At 37.1% G+C, this 20970-nt stretch overlaps 1 protein-coding gene across 4 annotated transcripts; it reads right to left on the reverse strand.

Moving 5' to 3' along the window:
* Positions 1 to 432: 432 nt before the first annotated feature.
* On the reverse strand, positions 433 to 18039 carry LOC122074470 (GATA transcription factor 24-like). 4 transcript variants are annotated; one of them, XM_042639302.1, is made up of 11 exons: positions 17386 to 18039; positions 12188 to 12274; positions 11964 to 12097; positions 6093 to 6218; positions 5789 to 5903; positions 3448 to 3516; positions 3115 to 3183; positions 2927 to 3001; positions 2591 to 2659; positions 980 to 1042; positions 433 to 857 (listed from the first exon to the last, which is right to left on the reverse strand). In XM_042639302.1, exons 1-11 carry the CDS (start codon positions 17662 to 17664, stop codon positions 777 to 779), a joined length of 1167 nt encoding a protein of 388 aa, XP_042495236.1. In that variant the 5' UTR covers positions 17665 to 18039; the 3' UTR covers positions 433 to 776. The 4 variants fall into 4 exon arrangements, with proteins under 4 accessions (XP_042495236.1, XP_042495239.1, XP_042495237.1 ...); XM_042639305.1 differs by having other exon boundaries at positions 3448 to 3504; positions 17386 to 18038; XM_042639303.1 differs by having other exon boundaries at positions 2927 to 2995; positions 17386 to 18038.
* Positions 18040 to 20970: the final 2931 nt, after the last annotated feature.

Consider the following 20970-nt stretch of genomic DNA (forward strand, 5'->3'; position numbering starts at 1 on the left):
ACCATTTAAACGTCGAATCCATCGTAATCTTTCATAATAAATTATGGAAGTAGGATCCCTGCAGGTTTGGCATAGAGAACACATGGACAACCCCTGTGCCAGACCCGTAGGGTTCTTTTTCTCATAAATGATATTTGGATCTCATGAAGGAATTTTTCTTTCTTATATACCCAAGGTGTCCGGATCTTTGATCCAACTAGTCCCTGGGGTCACTGTGACACTGCTTATACAAGACCAGATCAGTTTGAGAAAGAAACTCTCGTGCAATAGCCCCAAAAAATTAGGTGCACGGAAAAAGGTTTGATCACGGGACCTCGCTTCTTGAGGCAGAGTACCATGTTCCCTCCAAACCAACTGCGCTAAGCCCTTAGGGTTGTCTCATGAATGATGAGTCACTCGCGCACCTGCAATAAAACAATAAGACCAGGTCCATTGTACGCACTCCATCAATCTGAATTACGTTAGTTCCTATAATTACAGGTGACTGGTGTTATACAACAAACAGATCATTGTCACAAACAGCCCTATCACTACAAGAAGGATTTAGAATCTGAAGGCGCCATTTCAATAAATTTTAATTGGAGCAAAAACAGAAAAAAAAAAAAAAAAAAAAGGCTATCGAATGGACCACATATGGAACAGACACTCAGGATGATTTCTAGCAGTCATACACAAATAGGATCTCTAGCATTTTATAGACAAACCATCTCCAGATATCTTAGGTCAGTAGCAAACCCGTCGAGCACGTTCCACCAATCAGAAAACAACCTTCACAACTAAGTATCAGTGCCATGGCCATTCGAAGTGGCATCAAATCCATGACCATCATTCAGCACAAAGCATGCCTCAACTTCAGTCTGTAAGAGACCAGACAGCAAGTACCATTCAACCACATAAGACAAACCCAAACAAGGGTGAAATTCGCAACCGAAATCCCATCTGTTCAATGATCGAATACAGACTGCCAATAAGAACATACCGGCTCATCCAGATTGGAAGGAATCTCAATTTCTGAAGTGTCTGCAAGATCATCCATATTTTCCTACACATACAAAAAGATAAAAATGACCTACACATACAAACAGATAAAAATGAACACACATCAATCAGAATGACAAATGAGAAAATCATATTCAATTATGCAGCCTAATTGCAATCCAGCGCCCCAAATAAATCAATGGGCAAATAAAAAGGAAAAATTATCTGCTTATCAGAGATGGCAAAAGAAATTTTATCAGTATTCTGAAATATACAAAGCATCAACATACTTCTGAAGCAGGTTTCAATATTCCATCAAAATCAAAGATAATTATTCATTTTTTAAACCATCAGTCTTGCCAATATATATAATACTCGAACAGCCTCCCTGAAAACAGCTTTCAAACTTCAGTATGTCCAAATATTAGCTATTCGTAACTTCTTTTTTTTCCCGGTTTCAGAAACAATATTCGTAGTTGCATCTAGTTTGAATGCCTTGGTTGCTTCAACAAAAAAATTATGATTTTCATTTTCCTATTTACAATTTTGTTATGAGAGAGCAAATATTGAGTACAACCACCCAAACTCACATTGACAACCTAGTAAAGCACACCTCACAGCAGGGGTAAATAACAGTTATCACTATGACTGTTTCAGAATGTACAATGGACACTTATTTGGATATTCCCACATCCATCTTGTAGACTGTGGAAACATAAAATTTTATCACCAATCTGTAACAGTGTGTTTTCATCAAACATTCAAACTTCCAGTTCCTAACTAGGTCAAAACTAGCTTGGAATAAAACATTTTGTTGAAATTCCACTGGACTACATCAGAAAAAAGTGAAGAAACACAACAAATGGGAAGGTGCCTAGGTTAACTTCCTTTAGGTCTCTCTTTACCTATTTAATAGATCTCTAATGGATGTCTGTTTTATGATCTACTCTGTAGATGCAGACTTCACTACTTATCGTTAACTGTATTCTCCATAGTTTCCTATTCATTCCAATACACTTGTGCAGCTTTTGTATTTACTCATTTCATGGAAGAGTATTGATACCTTTTTTTCCTGTATAAAATTTTCCTCTCCAAACTAGTAAGTGATTTTCAGAATTTCCCACCAGATTCTTAGTCGTCATAAGAGCACATCATAAGAGTCATGAGCTCCTCCGTCCACTCCTCTCTTCCTAAATGAACAACTTTATTGAAGGAAAAATGCATCACACCAACCAAGGAAGGGATGTGTACAGTACAGGAAGAAACAGAGGAAGATAAAACATAAAGGAGAGAAGAATTTGAAGAATTTCTATCATGAATCACAGGCTCACAGCACATGAACCTGTATAAATGGTGGATGGAAACTGAGAAGAGCTTAACCATCAGCCTGCCTCCTGACTCAGAAAATCACCATAAAGTTTAGTTTCTCCTCTGTTACTTGGGGTACACTAAATGTTGAGGGAGTCATGTCTTGATGACCTCTATATAGATCTTATTTCATTTTCCAATAAAAAAAATGGAGACAGGAGAGGCCTAAACAGCCAGAAGATGTTTCATACCTTTTTGCCAAATTGAAATTCATAAAAATGTAAATATTCCAGATAAATCATACCTGCTCATCCTTGCTGATAGATGGATTTCCAGTCTCCACGGGTAAAGGCTTTGTCTCTCCTGGGCTTCCCTGCAGCACGTAACTCACAAGAAAGAACCAGTAAGTTGCCCACAAACAGCATTAACTTCAATTTCACAAACTGTATAGTCAAATAGATTCTACACCACAATTAATTGTCAAGGCCAACCTATACCACCTTTGACATACTAAATTCTTTAACCGACCAGTAGGCACTACTTGGTGGGAGCACATGGCAAAGCAGAGATACACATGAACTAGTTGAAAACTAAGAAAATCTTCCATTTAAATTATTTAACCATGCGAAGGGAAACCTACCTCACCATGGATGACAGATCGATTCTCATTTCCTGCACTCACAACCTTTGAAAGATCTTCTGGATTACCCTGAAACTTAATAAGAGAACTCATTAAACCACAACAGGCTGCACCCACCATTCAAGCACTAGCAGAAGTTGTAATATGCCTTAAAATCATGTCTGTAAACTGGTCAGATGGAATCATACCAGCTCATCCTGGTTGGTAGAGGGATTATCGGCTCCCACTATCAAAGGTTTAACTTCAATTGGTGTTCCCTGCAGATCCATAAACATCATAGTGGTCAGATTAGTCACACCAGAAAATAATTTCTTAGTTTATCTATAATTTTAGTGTCTATGAGTGCTTTTTGTGGGAGGGGGGGATCCGACAACCATAGCAGAAATACAATTCCCACAACTATGCTAGCATGTTAAGAATTAGTTTAAGAAAATATTGGAAAAGATCAACCAGAAATTCAGTGGATTGGTGTAGAAACTTCGTTTGCTACTAAGCAGTCAGGGCCGATGTTTAATTCTTACAGGTTCTTGGTCGTAAGATATATGCCTTCCTCCCTTGCTGAGATCTCTTAAAGTTCCCTGCAAATTAAACTTTTTGTTGGCACATTAAGTTGCAGAAGTGAAGCGAAGTCAATAACAAAACTCCTTGAATCCAATGTTAATCATAGTTTAGCAACCATGATGGCATATGAATATTAAGTCCTGATGAGGTGATTACAGAGTGAGGATCAAACTATAAAGTGAGAAATTTTAAATGACTGGATGGGTTAACAAATATATTTCAGACAAAATTTTTCACAGCCACCTAGCAAGATAAGCTCCTGAGGTACATGCTTAGGGAAGCAAAATCCTCATTAAAATGAACCTTCAACTGCTACAAACGATAAATACAGATCATAGTTAACGAATATGCCTAAAAAAGAGGAAAAAAAAATTGAAACACATGCATGAGAAAATATATCCTCGAGTAGTACTTGAGCTCCTAGGCAAGGAGTTCCTGAAAGGTGATTACAAAGTATTTTAAGTTAACATTCAAGCTTAAGGTAAAATTCTACAGGACTATCATAAGATCAGCTATGATGTATGGTGCAAAATGCTAGGCAGTCAAGAAGTGTAACGTAGATAAGTTGAATGTGACGGAGATGAGGATGTTGAGATGGATGTGCGGCAAAACCCTAAGGGATAGAATAAGAAATGACCAGGCTATAACCGATTTAGGAATTGCCCCAATTCAAGATAAGCTCAGAGAATGTTGGTTTAGGCATGTTCAAAGGAGGCCTTTGGATGCCCCAGTACGGAGGAGTGACCAAATGCAGATGGATGGAGCTAAAAGGGGTAGGGGCAAGCCAAAAAAGGCCATTGATGAGTTAGTAAGAATAGACATGCAAAAGTTAAGTCTTCACCCAAATATGGTATTGAACAGAGCTACTTGGAGGGCTATGATCCTGATTGCCAATTCGTGAGTGGAATGTCCAAAAGTTTTTTTTTTTTGGCCCTTGGTTCCATGTAGCCGACCCCATTCAGTTGGGATAAGGCCGAGTTGTGTTGTGGTGGGGTTGTTGTTTAAGTTAACATTCAACTCATTACACCTATCAACCGAGGATTAAAACCAGCTACGTGATCACATAGTTACAAATTCTAATCACTGATCCTACACTAGACAGGTGCAATCTTAATTTCTATGATTATTAATCTGCAACTTCGTGTTCCCATGTTCCTATGACGTGACTCGTCTATTTATATTCAACACCAGGCAAATTGCTTATGTGAGATCATTGAGAATTTGTAACCAAAACCAATACATTCTAAGCCATACAGAACAACGCATATACACAGAAAGGAAATAAGAAATATCAACTTCAAGAGGTTCCACCAGACGAGAAATATTTTACATTTCAAACAATAGCATGGTTGGGAGTAGGTTTCATGGATGTGCCCACTATGGAATCTATGGATGGAACAAATATCTGCTATGTAGCAAAATGGATAGGCTGAAGTTGTGAGGACACGTAAATTCCAAGATCCCCTACTCACAAGTCAAGTTTCAGCACAAACGGAGTATACCAATTGGCAACACAATGCTTCGAAAACCCAGTGGAAAATTAAACTTATTGAAAATCAAAGGACGGGTGAAAATACAAAGGGAAAATGGCCATACATGGGAGAAGTATACGATTGGATTTGAGTCCACAACTTCGTTTTTTTTTTTTTGGGTGAAAAAAAAATCATTACCAACGAAGGAGAGAACAAGCGAAAAAACATACAGAGCCCTGCCTTTACATAATGGGGGAGGCAGGGGCTTGTATAATAGAAGGGGAGAGACCCCAAGAATTTACAATTAGCCTAGGACTAAGGGAATCAACTTTTAGTTGTGCCCTTCCTAATGGAAATAGGTTCTCAGATTGCAGATGGACAGCACAGTGGTGAAAAAATATATCAATTTAAATATGGTAGCGAAAGTTTGGTTTCTCACAGAAACGGCAATGCAAATGTTCAGACATATTTCGACATATAACCATAAGCAAATAGCAAGTAAAAAATCCACCCACCCCACCCCCCGATTGTATTGATACCCCAAGGAACAGGCATATTGTTGTCTCTTGGGGTCTCTTATTCCCTCTTCCTGAGGGTCTAGTCTTGCTTTTCTATTTTTTGTATTTTTTTTCCCCTCTTTGGGGCTCCCATTTCTTTTTTCCTTCTCTTTGGTAATGAATTATTTTATTCACCTAAAAAAATATATATATATTGCACTATATATCATGATATGTGCACAATCATATCCAATTGCACAAAGCAAGGACTGACCTTTTCAAAATAATTAGACGTAAAAAATCAGAGAACCGTATAATATACCAATACCAACCTTATTTGCCCACATAAGCCCACAAGCATTGCAAAGAGACCTAGGACCAGCTGGTCCACGACGCATTGCTGGAGTGGACTTTTCGCTGATGCCACAATGCTGGCATTTACGGAGACTACAAAGATACAGAACAACATCATAAGAACATGTAAATGAAAGCAACTGATAGATTTCACTTTTGAAGTAGCACGGAGGGAGGTAGAATACTGTCAAACAACCTTAGTGAAAGAGTCTACAAGAAATACTATCCACAAAGAACAAAATATTAGCAACTGAAAAGTGATAAAGTTAGGTTTAAACTCACACAATTTCTGGGCGAGGAGTACCATCATCCTGAAGGGAACTCTGAGCCGGATCCCAACTTGCACCAGATGGCAGTCCTTTGTAGTTCTCCTTCAAAGAGGCAAACTGACCATTCTTACGATGCATCCTAGCCATGTAAATGTATAGGAATTAGAAGTATGTTAAAACAATGTTTCATCACATAAAAGAGCCAAACATCCAAAAAATCTAGGAAACCATTTCATTCAGATAAGTAGACGAGTTAATGGTTCCAATTCATATCATAATAAACCAAGAGGTCCACATAAGAACATAATAAACTATCACAAGGAAGTTCTTCCACGTAGCGACAGTAGACATGATGTAGGAAATAAGCCGCAAATTATTTTTCTTTCTAATGAAAAAGAAGGCAGTTCACAAAATAGGCCAATACTTATCCTCCAACACCCAGAGCCTTCAAAGATGCCTCGCCATCCTCGAGACAAGTTCCAGACCCCACAGAGCTATGTTGGAGAATTATGCATATAGCAATTTCTAAATTTCATATGTACAGTCGCAGGAACGTGTGTATAAAGATACAGAAGAAACATACACTAACACCATTTTCGAGTATTTTAATAATTATGTTACTAGTTTTTATCACTAACAGACAGTGAGGGAAGAAAGAAAACTAGTGATGCATTGCGAAGTTTAAAGAAACAAAATGAATAAAGCTAAGCTAGTGAAATTTTCTTAACGTTGATATTAAAAAATAATCCAGGCCAACATGAGTCAACCAGTTGTTAGAGCACAAACTTATACCAAGGTTGTGTCAGGTTCTTCAACATCAAAAGCATGTTTAGAACTTAGAAGTTGACAATTTTTTACTCAAACCTCTTCCATTTTTAGAGAGACTGATCACAAAAGTTTGAAATTGTGGCTTTGAAAAAGCAATACCAATACTATTAAACAATGTTGGTGCAAAATTTTGTTCCCCACTGCTTCATAAGTTTGAATCAACTCTTGAAAGCAGAAAGTTTGCAGGAAGAACTTTCTTAGCCCTCTCAGGAAATCTAGTATGGAAGCATGTTTCTAAGAGAATGCAGAAGAGGATTTCAACTCCACAACAGCCTCGCTCAAATGCTACAACAAACCAGTCCCTAAAGTTAACAAACCTATGGCTCTAATACCCTGTTCATGAGACTCCAAACTACAATTCTGGAGATTCTCGTAGAACTCCGACAAGTAAACACTATAGTAACTAAGGACTTATCCAACTGAACCTAAAATTGTACCAGACTCTTAAAATTTGTAGAGAATAAAGGACCTTTCTAATTTTATCCAAGCCACCCAAAATATTAAGAGAACTGCAAAACGAAGACGAGAACCAAGAGCTGAAGGAAACAATTTTGGAGGAGGGGAGGAAAGCAAGAAACAAAAATGCAGAGGCGGGTAAAAGCACATACGCACACAACTAAGAGCTGATGAAAGAATTTTGGAAGGAGGAGGAAAGCAAGAAACAACATGCAAACACACAAACAAAGAGAGAGAGTTCAACCCCAAACACTAGCATATAGATCACAAACAACAGTTTGCATTAGACATCAGAAACTTCGCTCTGAAGTAATTAAAATGGATTTGGACACTTAACTTGAACCTTGTCTCTGCTGATTAATTCTAGATTCTAAAATTAGAGTCCCGAAGTTACTGGCACCCACTAATAAATTATAGGCATAAACCTAACCTATTGAACCCACAACTCTCTCCCCCCATATAATTAATGAAACAACAAAGATATGCTTATTATTCATTGACCGCTGTGCAACAAGTTCCCACAAGTTCACCAATTTTTGTTATTTAATTTACTAATTTTGCCATCCCAGCTTCAATATTACAATGGCAATTTTTTTCCTTGATTGGTTGAAACTATGCACCATGTTGCATCATCAAAATTACAGTATCAACCAACAAGACATTACAGAGTGGACTTGCCTCTGTAATTTCAGAACTCAATTGAGGGAAAACCAGGGTTCAAAAACTCGTATTTTCAGTCTCATTCCGACATGGGAAAATTTTTTTGCTTTGCCAGTATGTCGGTTGGCCATTTCAAGGGGAAAAACAGCTATTAACCTCCAATACTTCAGGAAAACCTTATTTTAGCCCATGTAAACATATGTAGGTCATTCCAAGAGTGCTAGACAAGCTATCCAAGAAAAAAATGGGTTTTCTCCTTTCTGCAGGATGAACAGTCAAGACTTACAAGTACTTTTTGAAATTGCGAAACAATGCATTTAAATAGCACCCAAAGTCATATCGCCGAAACAATACGACACTCGACCGAAATGTCGGTGGAACACAAAAATTTCGACCGAAATGTCAGTGGAACACAGAAATTTCGACCGAAATGTCAGTGGAACACAGAAATTTCGACCGAAATGAAGTCGTTCCTCTGATTTGCCTTGCGTTTCATGTCGGTGGCTTCAAAATTTCGTCAAAATATCAGTGAGTTTTTTAACCATGGGAAAACAAACATGATCCATTACTCACAAAAACCAAGTTTTGAATTGGCTATGATTCCTTTGTGGGCACAAAGTAGAACAAAAAATGTATCCAATCGGTGATTTAGATAAGTCACTTGGGCTTATTTTATTGCAAATAAGCCTTGGTTTGTGTTATATATGTGTTGGGCCTTTGATCCCATGGGTTTTCTTTGATATTGGCCACTTTAATGAGCCTAAAATATGGGTAGAAGGTAAAAAAAGGGGATTTAATTCATTAGTTTAGTTAGTTGCTATTTAATTCAATAAAAGCCCATTAGGCCATTAGTCGGTTGTAAAGTCCTATATAGACTATTAGTTAGTTAGTCTTACTCCATGTTGAAGTCATAAGTCAAGTCCTAGTCCTATTTTGAATTCCTAATTGTAATAGGAGTGTCTAGTCCTACTAAGAAACTAGCTCCTAGTTGTAGTAGGAGTGTCTAGTCCTATTGGGAAACTAGCTTCTAGTAGTAGTTTGATTGTTATTCTGCTCTTTATAAATTGAGGAGTCTATGTACTTATAATTGCAAATTTGAATGAATGAATGAATTATTGAGTGATTACTCTTTAGCTAAAAAAATTGTTATTGAGAGGTGAGATACCTAAACCTTTGAGGGGTGTGATACACAAAACCTGAGAGGTGAGATACCCATTCCTTTATTCTCTTTCACCCTTGTCAACCCTCCATCGATTCTTCTTTTTCTATTTTTATTTTCTGTTATTGTTATTAGAAGTTCAGACCTGTTAAAACATACAAAATCAGAATTAGTCAGCCAAAGAGTTTTTGTTCTTGAAGCCAATCGACCCTCATTGCTGACCAAGTTTGAAATATGATCTGCAAATCCTTTGGAGGACTGGGTCTATACTCTAAGAAGATCAATCGATCCTCTCTTGAAGGTTATCTGAAGAAAACAAGTTGTTGTTCCTGCAGAATTCTTCACATTCTCTCCTAGGTCTGAAAATCAAGAAAGCGCATAACTCCATAACCAGCCATCAAAAGTCCTTCATATTTGAGGTTTTTGTACTCTCCCTATGGACTATCTACACCTAAAAGTGCAGCTCAATCGGACTCCCATAGACCTAGCCGCACCTTTCTCTCTCCAGCTCTATAGAAGGTCTTTCTCTCTCCTATCGGGTTAGGTTTTGGGCTGATTTTGCTCCTATATGGGTATTGTATCCTTGGGGGTTTATTTGATGGTATTATTTCTTTGTTTCTTGCTCCTATTTGTATTGTTTGGGGTTATAAACTGCAGAGTTAGTTACTTGTAATCTACTCCTGCATTAATCAGTCATAAGCGGCAGTCTTAGGTCATTCACTAACTCATGCTTTATATTTTTCAGCATCTCTTTTTTGTGGTTGGTATGAGTAGTTAGGTACTTTTTGAGTACAGATTTGGGTCAGCCACAATCATGGACTAGGTATTTTAATCATTTCGGTTAGTTTATCATACACAAGTGTTCAAGTATCAATACTAACAATCTGGAGGTTTACATGATTTCATGGCCTAGTTCCTGGATGCATGTCAATCACAGCCTATTAATAATGGGGCTACAACCAAATCCATAGTTGTCATGGCGACGCCTAGGCGGCGATTTAGGGTCCTGGCGGAAAAAGAAGTTCATGGCAGTGCTACGATTTACGTGATTCACATATGGCGGTCGCCTTTGGCTGATAGGCTTCGCTATGGCACCGCCATGGACGCCAGGTCACGCTTGATTCACTAGGCGGTCGATTTTTTGTAAAATGCAGGGTGATTTTGATAGAACTATGTTATTTTTGATGATTTGATGTTGCTTAATGTTGGTTTTATATGTTATAGGGTATATATTGTAGGCTTGTAACATGCTAAATAACTTTAGAAAATAGGGAAAATAAAAACTGACACATGTGCGATTTGACTGCCATGACAACGCCATAACGGGCCATTCATCGCCAAATCGATTAACCACCCCTCCACCGCCTTGGATCAATTTGATGTTGTGACAACTATGGCCAAATCGGGAAATAGCCATAAGTTTAGGTAGGCAAACAAGGAAAGTTGAGAATTGTCACACTACCCTTAAGAGTTGTAAAGCATCCGCTCTCTGTTTTATTGCTATAATAGAAAAAATCTCCCTACCCAGCATGGTACACAGTTTCACTGAAATCTCGTGAAACTGTGCAAAAAAATATTTCAGTTTTGAGAGGGGTCAAAGGGAAACCCTATGCAATGCCATGGAAAGCCCAAATTTCGACCAAATTTTTTATCAATTTTTCGGTCAAAAGTGTCGCTCACCAAAATTTCGGTTGAAACTTTAATTGGCCCATACTTTAAATACTTCATTCCGAACAAATTTCGCCTAGTTTCCATTGAGATGTTAGGAAAACCCTGTTTTGGTGCTTTCTTGGCCAAATCACTGTTGTGCAAGGTTGGAACAAGTACTTGGGCTGTAGAGGAACGAATTGGAAGCAACGATTTGCTGCGTTGATGGAAGATTTGTGCAAGATTCAAAGTTGGAGGTATATCACCTTTCAAAGTAGGATTGACTTGTTGCTTGTATTGTTGACTCCACTATATTTGACTCTTTGTAACAAACAACGTTTGATGTATGTGTATGAAATAGTTTATAATTTCATGTATATCCATTCCTAATGCATATTTAAGTTGTTTTACTTGAATTACACATGTTTTAGTACTAAAGATTGTTAGCCTATGGCGCAATGGTTAAGTTGCACTATTGCAACATATGTTGATCACATGTTCAAAACTTGGAAACAACCTCTCCTACGAAGCAGGAGATAAAGCTGCGTACACTTGCCCCTCCCAAACCCCGCAACAGCGGGAGCCACGTGCAATGGATTGTATTTTTAGTACTAAAGATTTAAGATTGTGTGGAATAGGCCGTAGTAGAGAACGCTTACAGCGTATACTACCAACCTAGGGTCCAAAGTCAAATTACCATTTTTTGTGTGATTATTTAAAATCCAAGGGTTCCACTACATTTAGAAGGCCTAAAATAGGGTTTCCAACAAGTTTCACGATCTAATTTGGCCACCATTGAAACTTGCAGGGAAAAAAATGTCCAGGTTTCGACCAAACTTTCGGTTTCAGTCGAGATAGTTTGGTTTCAAGCCTGGTCAAAACCAGGATAGAAACTGAAACCTGGAACTATGTAACCATCCTTAGCAATAAGGCAGAGCTGGCTCCAACTATGCAGCTCTGCAACAGTCACATTATTTCAGCTTATTAGTGGTTTTTTCTTTCCCCATCGCCCCCACCAAAGGGGAAAAAAATATGGTTTCAATAAAAAATAATAATAAAATAAAATAAAATATAAAAAAACATCATGACAATTGCAAAAACAGAAATAACATAAATAAAGCTAAGCCATCTTACCTCTGAGCCACCTCTTTACGGACAGTATATCGGATTTTCTTGTCAAAGCATCGCTCTTTCCGCTTCTCACGGAACCTAACTAGAGAAGCAATTCTTCTTGAAAGATTTGTACGCCGGGGGATATCATTAACAACCTAAAGACAAATGGCAACAAAGCAATGAACACATATACAAGGGAAAAATAATTTTCTAATAATTTTTATAAGTGTGAGCTCTCAAAGTACCCGATTGTCCTGAAAAGGTACTTCAATGCTAGTAGGCATGCTAGAAGGTATGTCTCGCCCACCCAAAAGCAATAGTACAGCCTGAACCTGTATATGAAGAAACCAAAATATAAGCCATTAGTTTGAGAATTAAATCAAAAACACCAGATATCTGACAGTGACAAAAACTACTAAATCAGCATCGAAACATTTCCGACCTCTCAAAGACAATTGGAGTGCATTGAAGGACTAAGACAGAATAGACACAGTACGTGAGGGTCTTTTCCTCCTTTTAAATAAGCAATGAGAATTCAATGACACAATGAATGACAACACTAAACATTCAAGGATGAAGGTAAAAAGGTTGAAGACTAAGAGGTATCATCGAATACAAGGCAATAGCTCACAACTTAACATTTCTAATATCCTAGACAAGATAAGAAAGAAAAATCATCTCCTCGTTGACCTTTTGAGGCATTGATCAAAAGAAGTTGCAAGAACGGATCAACAATGTAGTCATTCGGGAAAGAAAAAAATACCTAGAGCCCTATCTTTTTGAAAGAGTCCTACAGCCCCACTTGATAACCATGCCCCAACCAGGGAGTGCAAGATCAAAACTCAATCATAGACTTTACAACTTTAAGCCATAAAAGAGAAAAAGACCCTTGATTTTTTATACTTTACCAGCACAAAAGTGCCACCATAACATATTGTTGTTTTGCAATAATTACACTATTATTTTTATTTTATTTTTTTACCAAAAGAAATGGCATATGAAACACAAAAGTACATAATTTCGCTCATATTTCAGTCATTTTGTTTAGAAATTTTGCTCATTTCGGCCAAAAAAATGAAATAACCTAGAGGGGAGGGTGAATAGGATATACTAGTGGAAATTAACTCTTTTCAATGTATAGGTCCCAAGTGTGATTGCAAGTTAAAAACGATGCGGAATAAATAAAATAGGCACAATCACACAACACAAGATTTATAGTGGTTCGACTCAATCTGAGTCTAATCCACTCCCTACAAGAATCCTCTTGTAAAGTATTCCACTAGTTCTCCCTTTCAATACGGTAGGTAGGAAAGAAAACCTTTACAATCTTTTTCACGGATAAGAGTATCCTTACGAATCCCCTTTATAGGCAGAGAGGCGCCTTTACAATCTCCTTTGCAGGTAGAGAGGCACCTTACAATCTCCTTTAAGGTAGAGAGGCACCTTACACTCTTTTGAGGATAAGAGGATCCTTACAATCTCTTAAGGATGAGAGGGTCCTTACACAAGCCTAAGTACAGTCTAGACTTAATGTAAAATAGAAAATGCAGAAGTGGAATAAAAGAGAATTACCTCCGGTGTGGTGCAAATGAAATATGCAATGATGATAGAATGAATGCATCTTTTGAAGTCTTCTTTATGCTTGTAATGTAAATTCCAAGATGTAGATGAAGACTTGTAGATGGTCTTGAGTTCCTCTTGAATGTAAAATGAAGAACTTGAACTCAAGAGATGGTGTAGACTAATTCTCACTTCTAATGCTCAAATAATGCTTCTCTAAAGTTGGGATTTATTATTAATTAATGAGTAGTATTAGAGGTATTTATAAGTGAGCTTAAGAGAGCATTTTAGGTAGTAAATCTCACTTAAACGGTCATATTCTGGGTCTACCGGTCGACCGTCATTGGTAGTCGGTCGACCGCCAAGAGCCGTTGGGGCACTTTCAGGCAGTCACCAGTCGACCGGGACTTTTTACCGGTCGATCGGCTATGGTCTCGGACAGTTCCGGTCGACCGGGGCTTCCAGCCGGTTGACCGCCAACATGACATACTCTGTTTTGACAGAATGCTGTCATATTGACCAGTCATCAATGTTTTGACCATAACTTTTCGGTCCGACCTCAGATTGATCTGAGATCAGTTGCGTTGGAATCACAACTCAATTTCCTACTACTTCTATGAAGGTTTCATCTCTTGATACTAATTTTAAGATTCCCTAAAATACCCTTGAGTCAGGTTAATGTGGTTTTCACAGAATTTCACTAGAACACATTTTTCCTAATATGTTCCTCACCACTTAGAGACTTTCTATACTTGGTCAAGGTATGCTCTATGGTCATTCTAGTATGATGCAATGCACATGCATGTGGTGAGTGCATATATATATATATATATATATGTGAAAGTTACAAACTACATTAAAAATGACCGATCTATCCTAGTGGTCTTCTTCTTCACTTGAACCTTCCACTCTTTGGCACTTTATCTTCTTTTCTTCTTATTTGCAATTTCATGTCTTTAAGCTTCATGTCTTGACATCTTGAAGCTTAAATTCTTATGATATATTCTTCAAGCATTGATGCCAACTTGTTGATACTCTTCATTTGACGACTTCAATCTTCATTTCTTTGTTTCATTCACCAAATTCGATCTTTGATATGAAGTCTCTACAAAACTATACTTAAAGGAAATTTGTGACATACCTTCGTATGTTTGTTATCATCAAAACCAACTATAGGAGTGTGGGCATATCCCTAACAAAAAATGCATTATTTCGTCGAAATTTCAGCCATCTCAGTCATTTTGTTTCGCTCATTTCGGCCACTTCAGCCATTACCCCCCAAAATGGCCAAGCAAAACACATAGGAAAAAGTACACTGTTTTGACGAAATTACAAAAATTTTGGTGTTTCAGTGGTTTCAAAACGAAATGAGTTCTTGGACCTTGCAGAGGACAATAGGTTCACCCCGGATACAAATAATTTGTCTCCTGCCATATATGTCGAGCAGCAAATTTTTTCAAAAAAAAGACTGAATGATAAAGCAATAGATAAAATAGAGGATTGTTGTTCTTTTTTCCATATTAATCATAATAAATGTAAAATACTAACAACAATGAATTTCATATATCCCGTTGTTCTATCTACAATTTGGCAAATTATGGTTCATACAAAGACAATTAGAAGAAGAAGAAAAAATTACTAAGGGATTATAGGGAACTAAATAATATGATTCAAAAAACCTATCCAAAAAAAAATTACTCAAGGAGAAAAACTCACTCCTATAGTCCCACAGCCCACTTTGATAAGCTTATCAAAGTGAACCATCCTCCTTGCACCACGTGGAATGATAATGTGGTAATTCTGACAGTTTGATAAATAGTAAATGGTATGGATTAGTCGTGTGCATAATTTCAAACCCTAATTCAATCAAGTATCCTTCTGTCTATTGGCATGCATCCCCATGTATGCCCACACATTCTTATAGGACTCCAACCACTACCATGCACTCTCCCATAGTCCTGAATTTTCAGAGCTACATTCCACACGAAACATTCTGTTTGGGTTGAAATTTTAATGCGAGTATGGGACCATGGGGTCCACTTGTTCACCAAATTTGGATCACATCCACTCTGCCTTGTGGCAGATATTTGGGCGTCCTTGATAAGCTTATCAAGGCAGCCCGCTCTGAAAAGTTTTGCCCTTATTCAAGATATGCATAAACAGTATCAAATATTAAAAAAAAAAAAATTCATATGCCATTCCCATGAGAATATCTAATTGTGTGTCTGCATAAAGTAGTGCACAATTCTATATTTAATGGATATTAATATACAAATTGTACAACATACATGTACATATCTTCATATTTCTTCATGAAATAAATATATCTTCTAAGAAAGCTATCAAACTGTATATATATATATGTTAAATGAGTACAACAACAGCAGCAGCAGCAACAACAACAACAACTCAGTCTTATCCTAACTAAATGTGATTGGCTACATGGATTCATGCAAATGGAAAATAAGAATAGTAGCAATAAAAGGGAAGGAACATAGCAACAATAGCTTAGTAGAAACCGCCTACATGGGATCTACAATTTGGATTCTAGCTCTCCAATTAGCTCTATTCGAGGTCATACTAAGGTCAAGACCTAAACTATGCATGTTTTTTTCTCACTACCTCTCCTATGGTCATTTTAGGTCTGTCCCTAACTCTTTTAGCTCCTTCAATCTGAATCAGATCACTCCTCCTTACTAGGGCATCTCAAGGCCTCCCTTGATCATGACCATGCTGCCTCAAACAACTTTCGCAGAGCTTACCATGAATAAGGGCAACTCCCAAATCAGCTCTAATATTGTCATTCCTTACTTCATCCTTCCTAGTTTTGCTGCATATCCATCTCAATATCCTCATCTCTGCTACACATAGTTTATCTATATGGCTCTTCTCAACTGCCCAACATTCCGCCCCTATTTGTTAAATGAGCATTCATACAAAATTACAAGGGTAGATGGATAAATAATAAAAATATATATATATATATATATAAAGCTTCCCAAAAATAAATAGTGGGTTCATCATTTTCCAGCCTAAGTTAATCCAATCAAGATACTTAGACGACCAGAGCAGCAACGTTTTGCCCGATGCCATATGCTAAAAATTCCAACAAAATATGGCAATCGTTATATCCATAATGGATTTCATAGATGTCTTTGTGAAGATGAAATATGTTCAACTTTAGAACCATGATCACAACTAGAATAGAGAACAATAACAGGTATTGCAAATCTCCAAATAATATTTTACTTTTAAAACCTCAACAAAGACCTAACAAATTTTGCTGGACCGGTGCCTCCATGCCATTTTCGGCCCAATTAAGAGACCACCTGGCTCATCCCCATACATCCCCCCCCCCCCTTTTTGGATATGAAGACCCAAGCCGTGAACAAAAAAATTACCTAATAAACCTCTCTTTTTTATCACTATTATTGAGTTTTTGCTTTAGGTGTGCTGACTATGGAAATGGTTAGAGAAATATAGAAAATTTTATCAAAGCCATGAATTCATTGTGGTAACAGCCCAAAAGACTCCAGCTCTGGAAGGGCAAACTCCTCTCCTATGCTGGCCACCTCTTCAGATAAATGCGAAATGGGTACCTCAAATGTTCTTCGAATACTGAATTTTGTTATGACAACAAAACGAAGCCAGAGTCTACCTACTCACCAGAATTGAGTACAACAAATCGTGATAGTAAATTAAAAGGACCAGGATTCCACTAGTCATACGTAAAATTAATAGCGGAAAAAAATTTTGAACAAATAAATAATCAATTTTATTTGGGGGGGGGGAAATAGATGAAAGAAAAGATGTCCGCAACAACCAAGTGAGAAATGAAGGGCAGAATTGAGAATATGAGTCGATGGAGAAATTTTGCGCATACCTTTTCAGGTGTTACGGCATGGAAGACGTAAACTTCGCCTTCAAACGATAAGGTGAGCTCACTTGTTCGAGCAGACACAGCAACAACATTCTGATCAACAGGGTTTCCCGAATTCATCCGAATTTCATCAACGTCGTCCATGGCATCATCACCGCCACCACCAATACCATCGGTTTCGTATCCACCTTCGACATCAACAATCTGTACAGGAGTTTGCATATGGTCGTCATGCCCCTCGTAAGAGCGACTTTGCAGTGGCTGCGGATTCACAGTGGCCATCAGTCGAACATCACAGTGTCCGTGAAGATAAACCAAAACCCTAACCCTATCCACAATCTCATAACCTACTCCGTCCTAGAATCGTGAAATCTCCTTTCAAAATTCCATGAATTAAACCCTAACCCTAAGTTGAACGAAAGTTGCAGGTAGGAGGCATGCGACAGCTCGGAAAAATAAAAAAGTATCACCCAAATGAGGAAATTATACTTTCGAGTGACTTTGGTTAGAGAGAGAAAGAACACTTCGTTAAGCTTTTTGAGCATTCAACAAAAGTCGAAGCAGACAAGATTGTCTCCGTTTTTCCTGTGTAGTTCCCACTGGAGAATAAACAAGGCTTTTACCTCTCTCTGTGGTCTGCATTCCTGCCCATTATTGCATGTGTACTTCTGGTTATATATAGCGAGAGACAGTCCGGAAGTGCGCGTGTACATCGTACTAGGACGTGCCCAACCGTCCGTTTCTGATCTGATGGTAGTAAACGTGTCAATCAGACTTTACATCGCATTATACTGTAATCAGACGGTGGTGCAGTGACGGTGTAGCATGGACATGGTACTCGACCATTCGTCTTAGATGGAGGCTCGAGATGATCTTTTCTCCCTTTCCTTTAAAAGGTTTTCCGTTTCCTTACTTTCTAAATGGAGACGGTTAACGGTATTATATATGGGTTGTGCCGGAAGAGGGTGGAAGTTTGGAACGTTTTCAAGATTTGCTTTCACGGGAATGGAAACTTTCTAGAAGTTCATACAGGATTTTGAGCACCCAATCTTTTCATTCTTTTGTTGTACCCAAAAAAAAAAATATATTTATTCTTTTGTTATAGTGATAGGCCTACGTTGCGCGTGTGTATATATATATATATATATATATATATATATATATGCCAACTTCATGGGTTCAAATTCTTTCTAATGAGCAGTGAGTGACAGTGAAAATCTAACGGCTGATAAGACCCCGACATATACCCTAACCATTGTATCCTCATTGCCTAACTGCAAAAGATTTTTATGTCTACCTGTCACTCATTGTCTCATCGCTAAAGATTTTTATGCTTACTTTATACTCACCCCACCGAAGGGGTATCAACCGGCAAATTTTGATCAGATCTAATTCATCCTTACTAATTTAAGTCTCACACTATTTTCATCAATTTAAATAATCATATCTATAAAAGAAAATTAAATAATCATATCTCTTAGCCAAGGCATGGACATCATTATATTCTATCAGTTGGTAATCAATCCTACCAATTCATAATTGGACTTTAAACAAGACAATTGACTAATGGGACCATAACACAATCAACCCAAGGGGGTAGCGCTAAGGATGTGAATTTGTAACCGAAATCATTTACGAAAATCAAACTGATCCATTTACATCGAAACAGTAAAACCGTTTAGTAAATGGTGCGATTATGGTTTCCAGTTTCAGGCCGATTAGCTAAACGGGTTGGGTCGATTTTAACCGCAAAACCCATTGGTTTCAAACCGAATTAAAACCATTTAAATCGAACCGTTTAAACCGATCCGATTAATCTGTGAAACAATTAAATAAAGCAGGGGTAGTAATCCTTATAAAATTAAATTAAGTGTCAATCCTATTTTGGTATGATTTATTGCAATTCAATTCAAGTTTAGGCTTTAGATCATGAACTTGTAATCCATATAAATTACTATGTTATTATGTTATCACAAATGGGGTGTTTTGGCTAAACCATTTGTCATTTTAATATTTTATGTTGTATAAGGCTGGATTTGGATGTTATATGATATTAGTTATATATGTTTGAGAATGGCCATGCAAAAAAATAGCACTAGAATATAAAATTAAGATATACCATCGTCAATATAGAATCTCTTATTTGTGGTTGCCAATTATTTTTGGATAAGCTTATGATCTTCTGTTTAGAGATTGTTGCAAATTATAACAAACAGATTAAAACCATGAAACTGACACCGTTTAGAACCATGAAACTGACACCGTCTAGAAACCATAGAAACTGAAACCATTTACTAAACGATCACGGATTCAGAAAGTGAAACCGTTTAGTAAATGGTGAGGTTATGGTTTTAGTCAAATAAATGTGAACCGAACCAAACCGATCCACACTGTTTAGACCAAAACCGAACCGATTAACACCCTTAGGTAGCGTAATTGGTGAGCAACAAACTTGGTACAAGTCATAAACTCAGACCTCTTAAATTCAACTTTCACTAAACACACCTTGGGTCACTCACACCGTCACATGGGGGTGTTTAGTACTCTACACTATTTTCAGTTAAAGTTCAATAGTTCTCATTCAACCTGGTATGACCTAATCCATATGGTTATAAAGTATGAACTTTGTATGGATCATCATAACTTATTTTTTCCAATTACTCTTGTTACTTCAACCAGAAGGGTAGCGGTGGAGCCGTGGAGAGAGAGGGGAGGAACTCGTTTCATAGCAGGATTTAGTTGAATTCCATGGTTTTTTTTCTTTTTTCTTTTTTTGGGTTGCAATTGTAACCTTGGGCTATGTGGTTTTATCAGATTTATATTCGAATATTTGAATTTTTTTAACACACTTAAAGAAAAAGAAAAAAAAATCAACAACATTATAAATTAAATTTGAATAGCAGATATAAAAGTTAGATAAGAATATGGATGAAGGTGTAACTGCATAACTACTTTACTTACATCTCGACTCAACAACTTATCATTTAGGCCCTCTTTGGTATTATTTTTCTTTTTGATTTTTACTTATTTAACAAAAATCATTCATGAAAACTCTTTTTGTTTATCAAAACATAAAAATGGTTTGACAACTACTCAAAAAAATGGTTTTTTTTTTTTTTTTTTTGAGAAATAGTTTGATATCACTATGTGCAAAATAATTTTTTGAAGAAATTGGTGAAGAGATTCCCTTCACCCATCTTTCTCATAACTCTCTTTCTCCACTTTAGAAGAGGGGCAAGAGACTTGGATTTCTAATAACAAATCAAATGACTATAGAAACAAGCTCCATAAATGATACCAAATGCAATCAAAACCATTTTTGTGATAAAAAATAAAAAAAGAAAAATGACACCAAAGAAAACCTTACTTATTGACGTTTCTACTTCCCACCTCCACCCTAAAAATAAATAAACAATAATACAAAGGAATTGAAATCATTTTTATACGCATAAAAAATCATTTTGGTGGGATGAAAATTACTTCATTTCGTGGGTGTTTTATGTATGTCTCCTATTGCGTTGAAGTGAAAGTTCTAAAGAAACTTCAATCAAGGTATTTTAAAAAGAAAAGAACAAAAAAAAAAAAAAA

This window comes from Macadamia integrifolia, chromosome 3, assembly GCF_013358625.1.
Source record: "Macadamia integrifolia cultivar HAES 741 chromosome 3, SCU_Mint_v3, whole genome shotgun sequence".
NCBI lineage: Eukaryota > Viridiplantae > Streptophyta > Magnoliopsida > Proteales > Proteaceae > Macadamia > Macadamia integrifolia.

Coding starts and splice junctions, on each gene's coding strand:
- LOC122074470 (XM_042639302.1), bottom strand. CDS start 17,664: ATGGCCACTGTGAATCCGCAGCCACTGCAAAGTCGCTCTTACGAGGGG. Junction 12,098..12,187: donor TACCTTTTCAGGACAATCGG/GTACTTTGAGAG, acceptor ATTTGTCTTTAG/GTTGTTAATGATATCCCCCG. Junction 858..979: donor CTTCCAATCTGGATGAGCCG/GTATGTTCTTAT, acceptor GGTCTCTTACAG/ACTGAAGTTGAGGCATGCTT.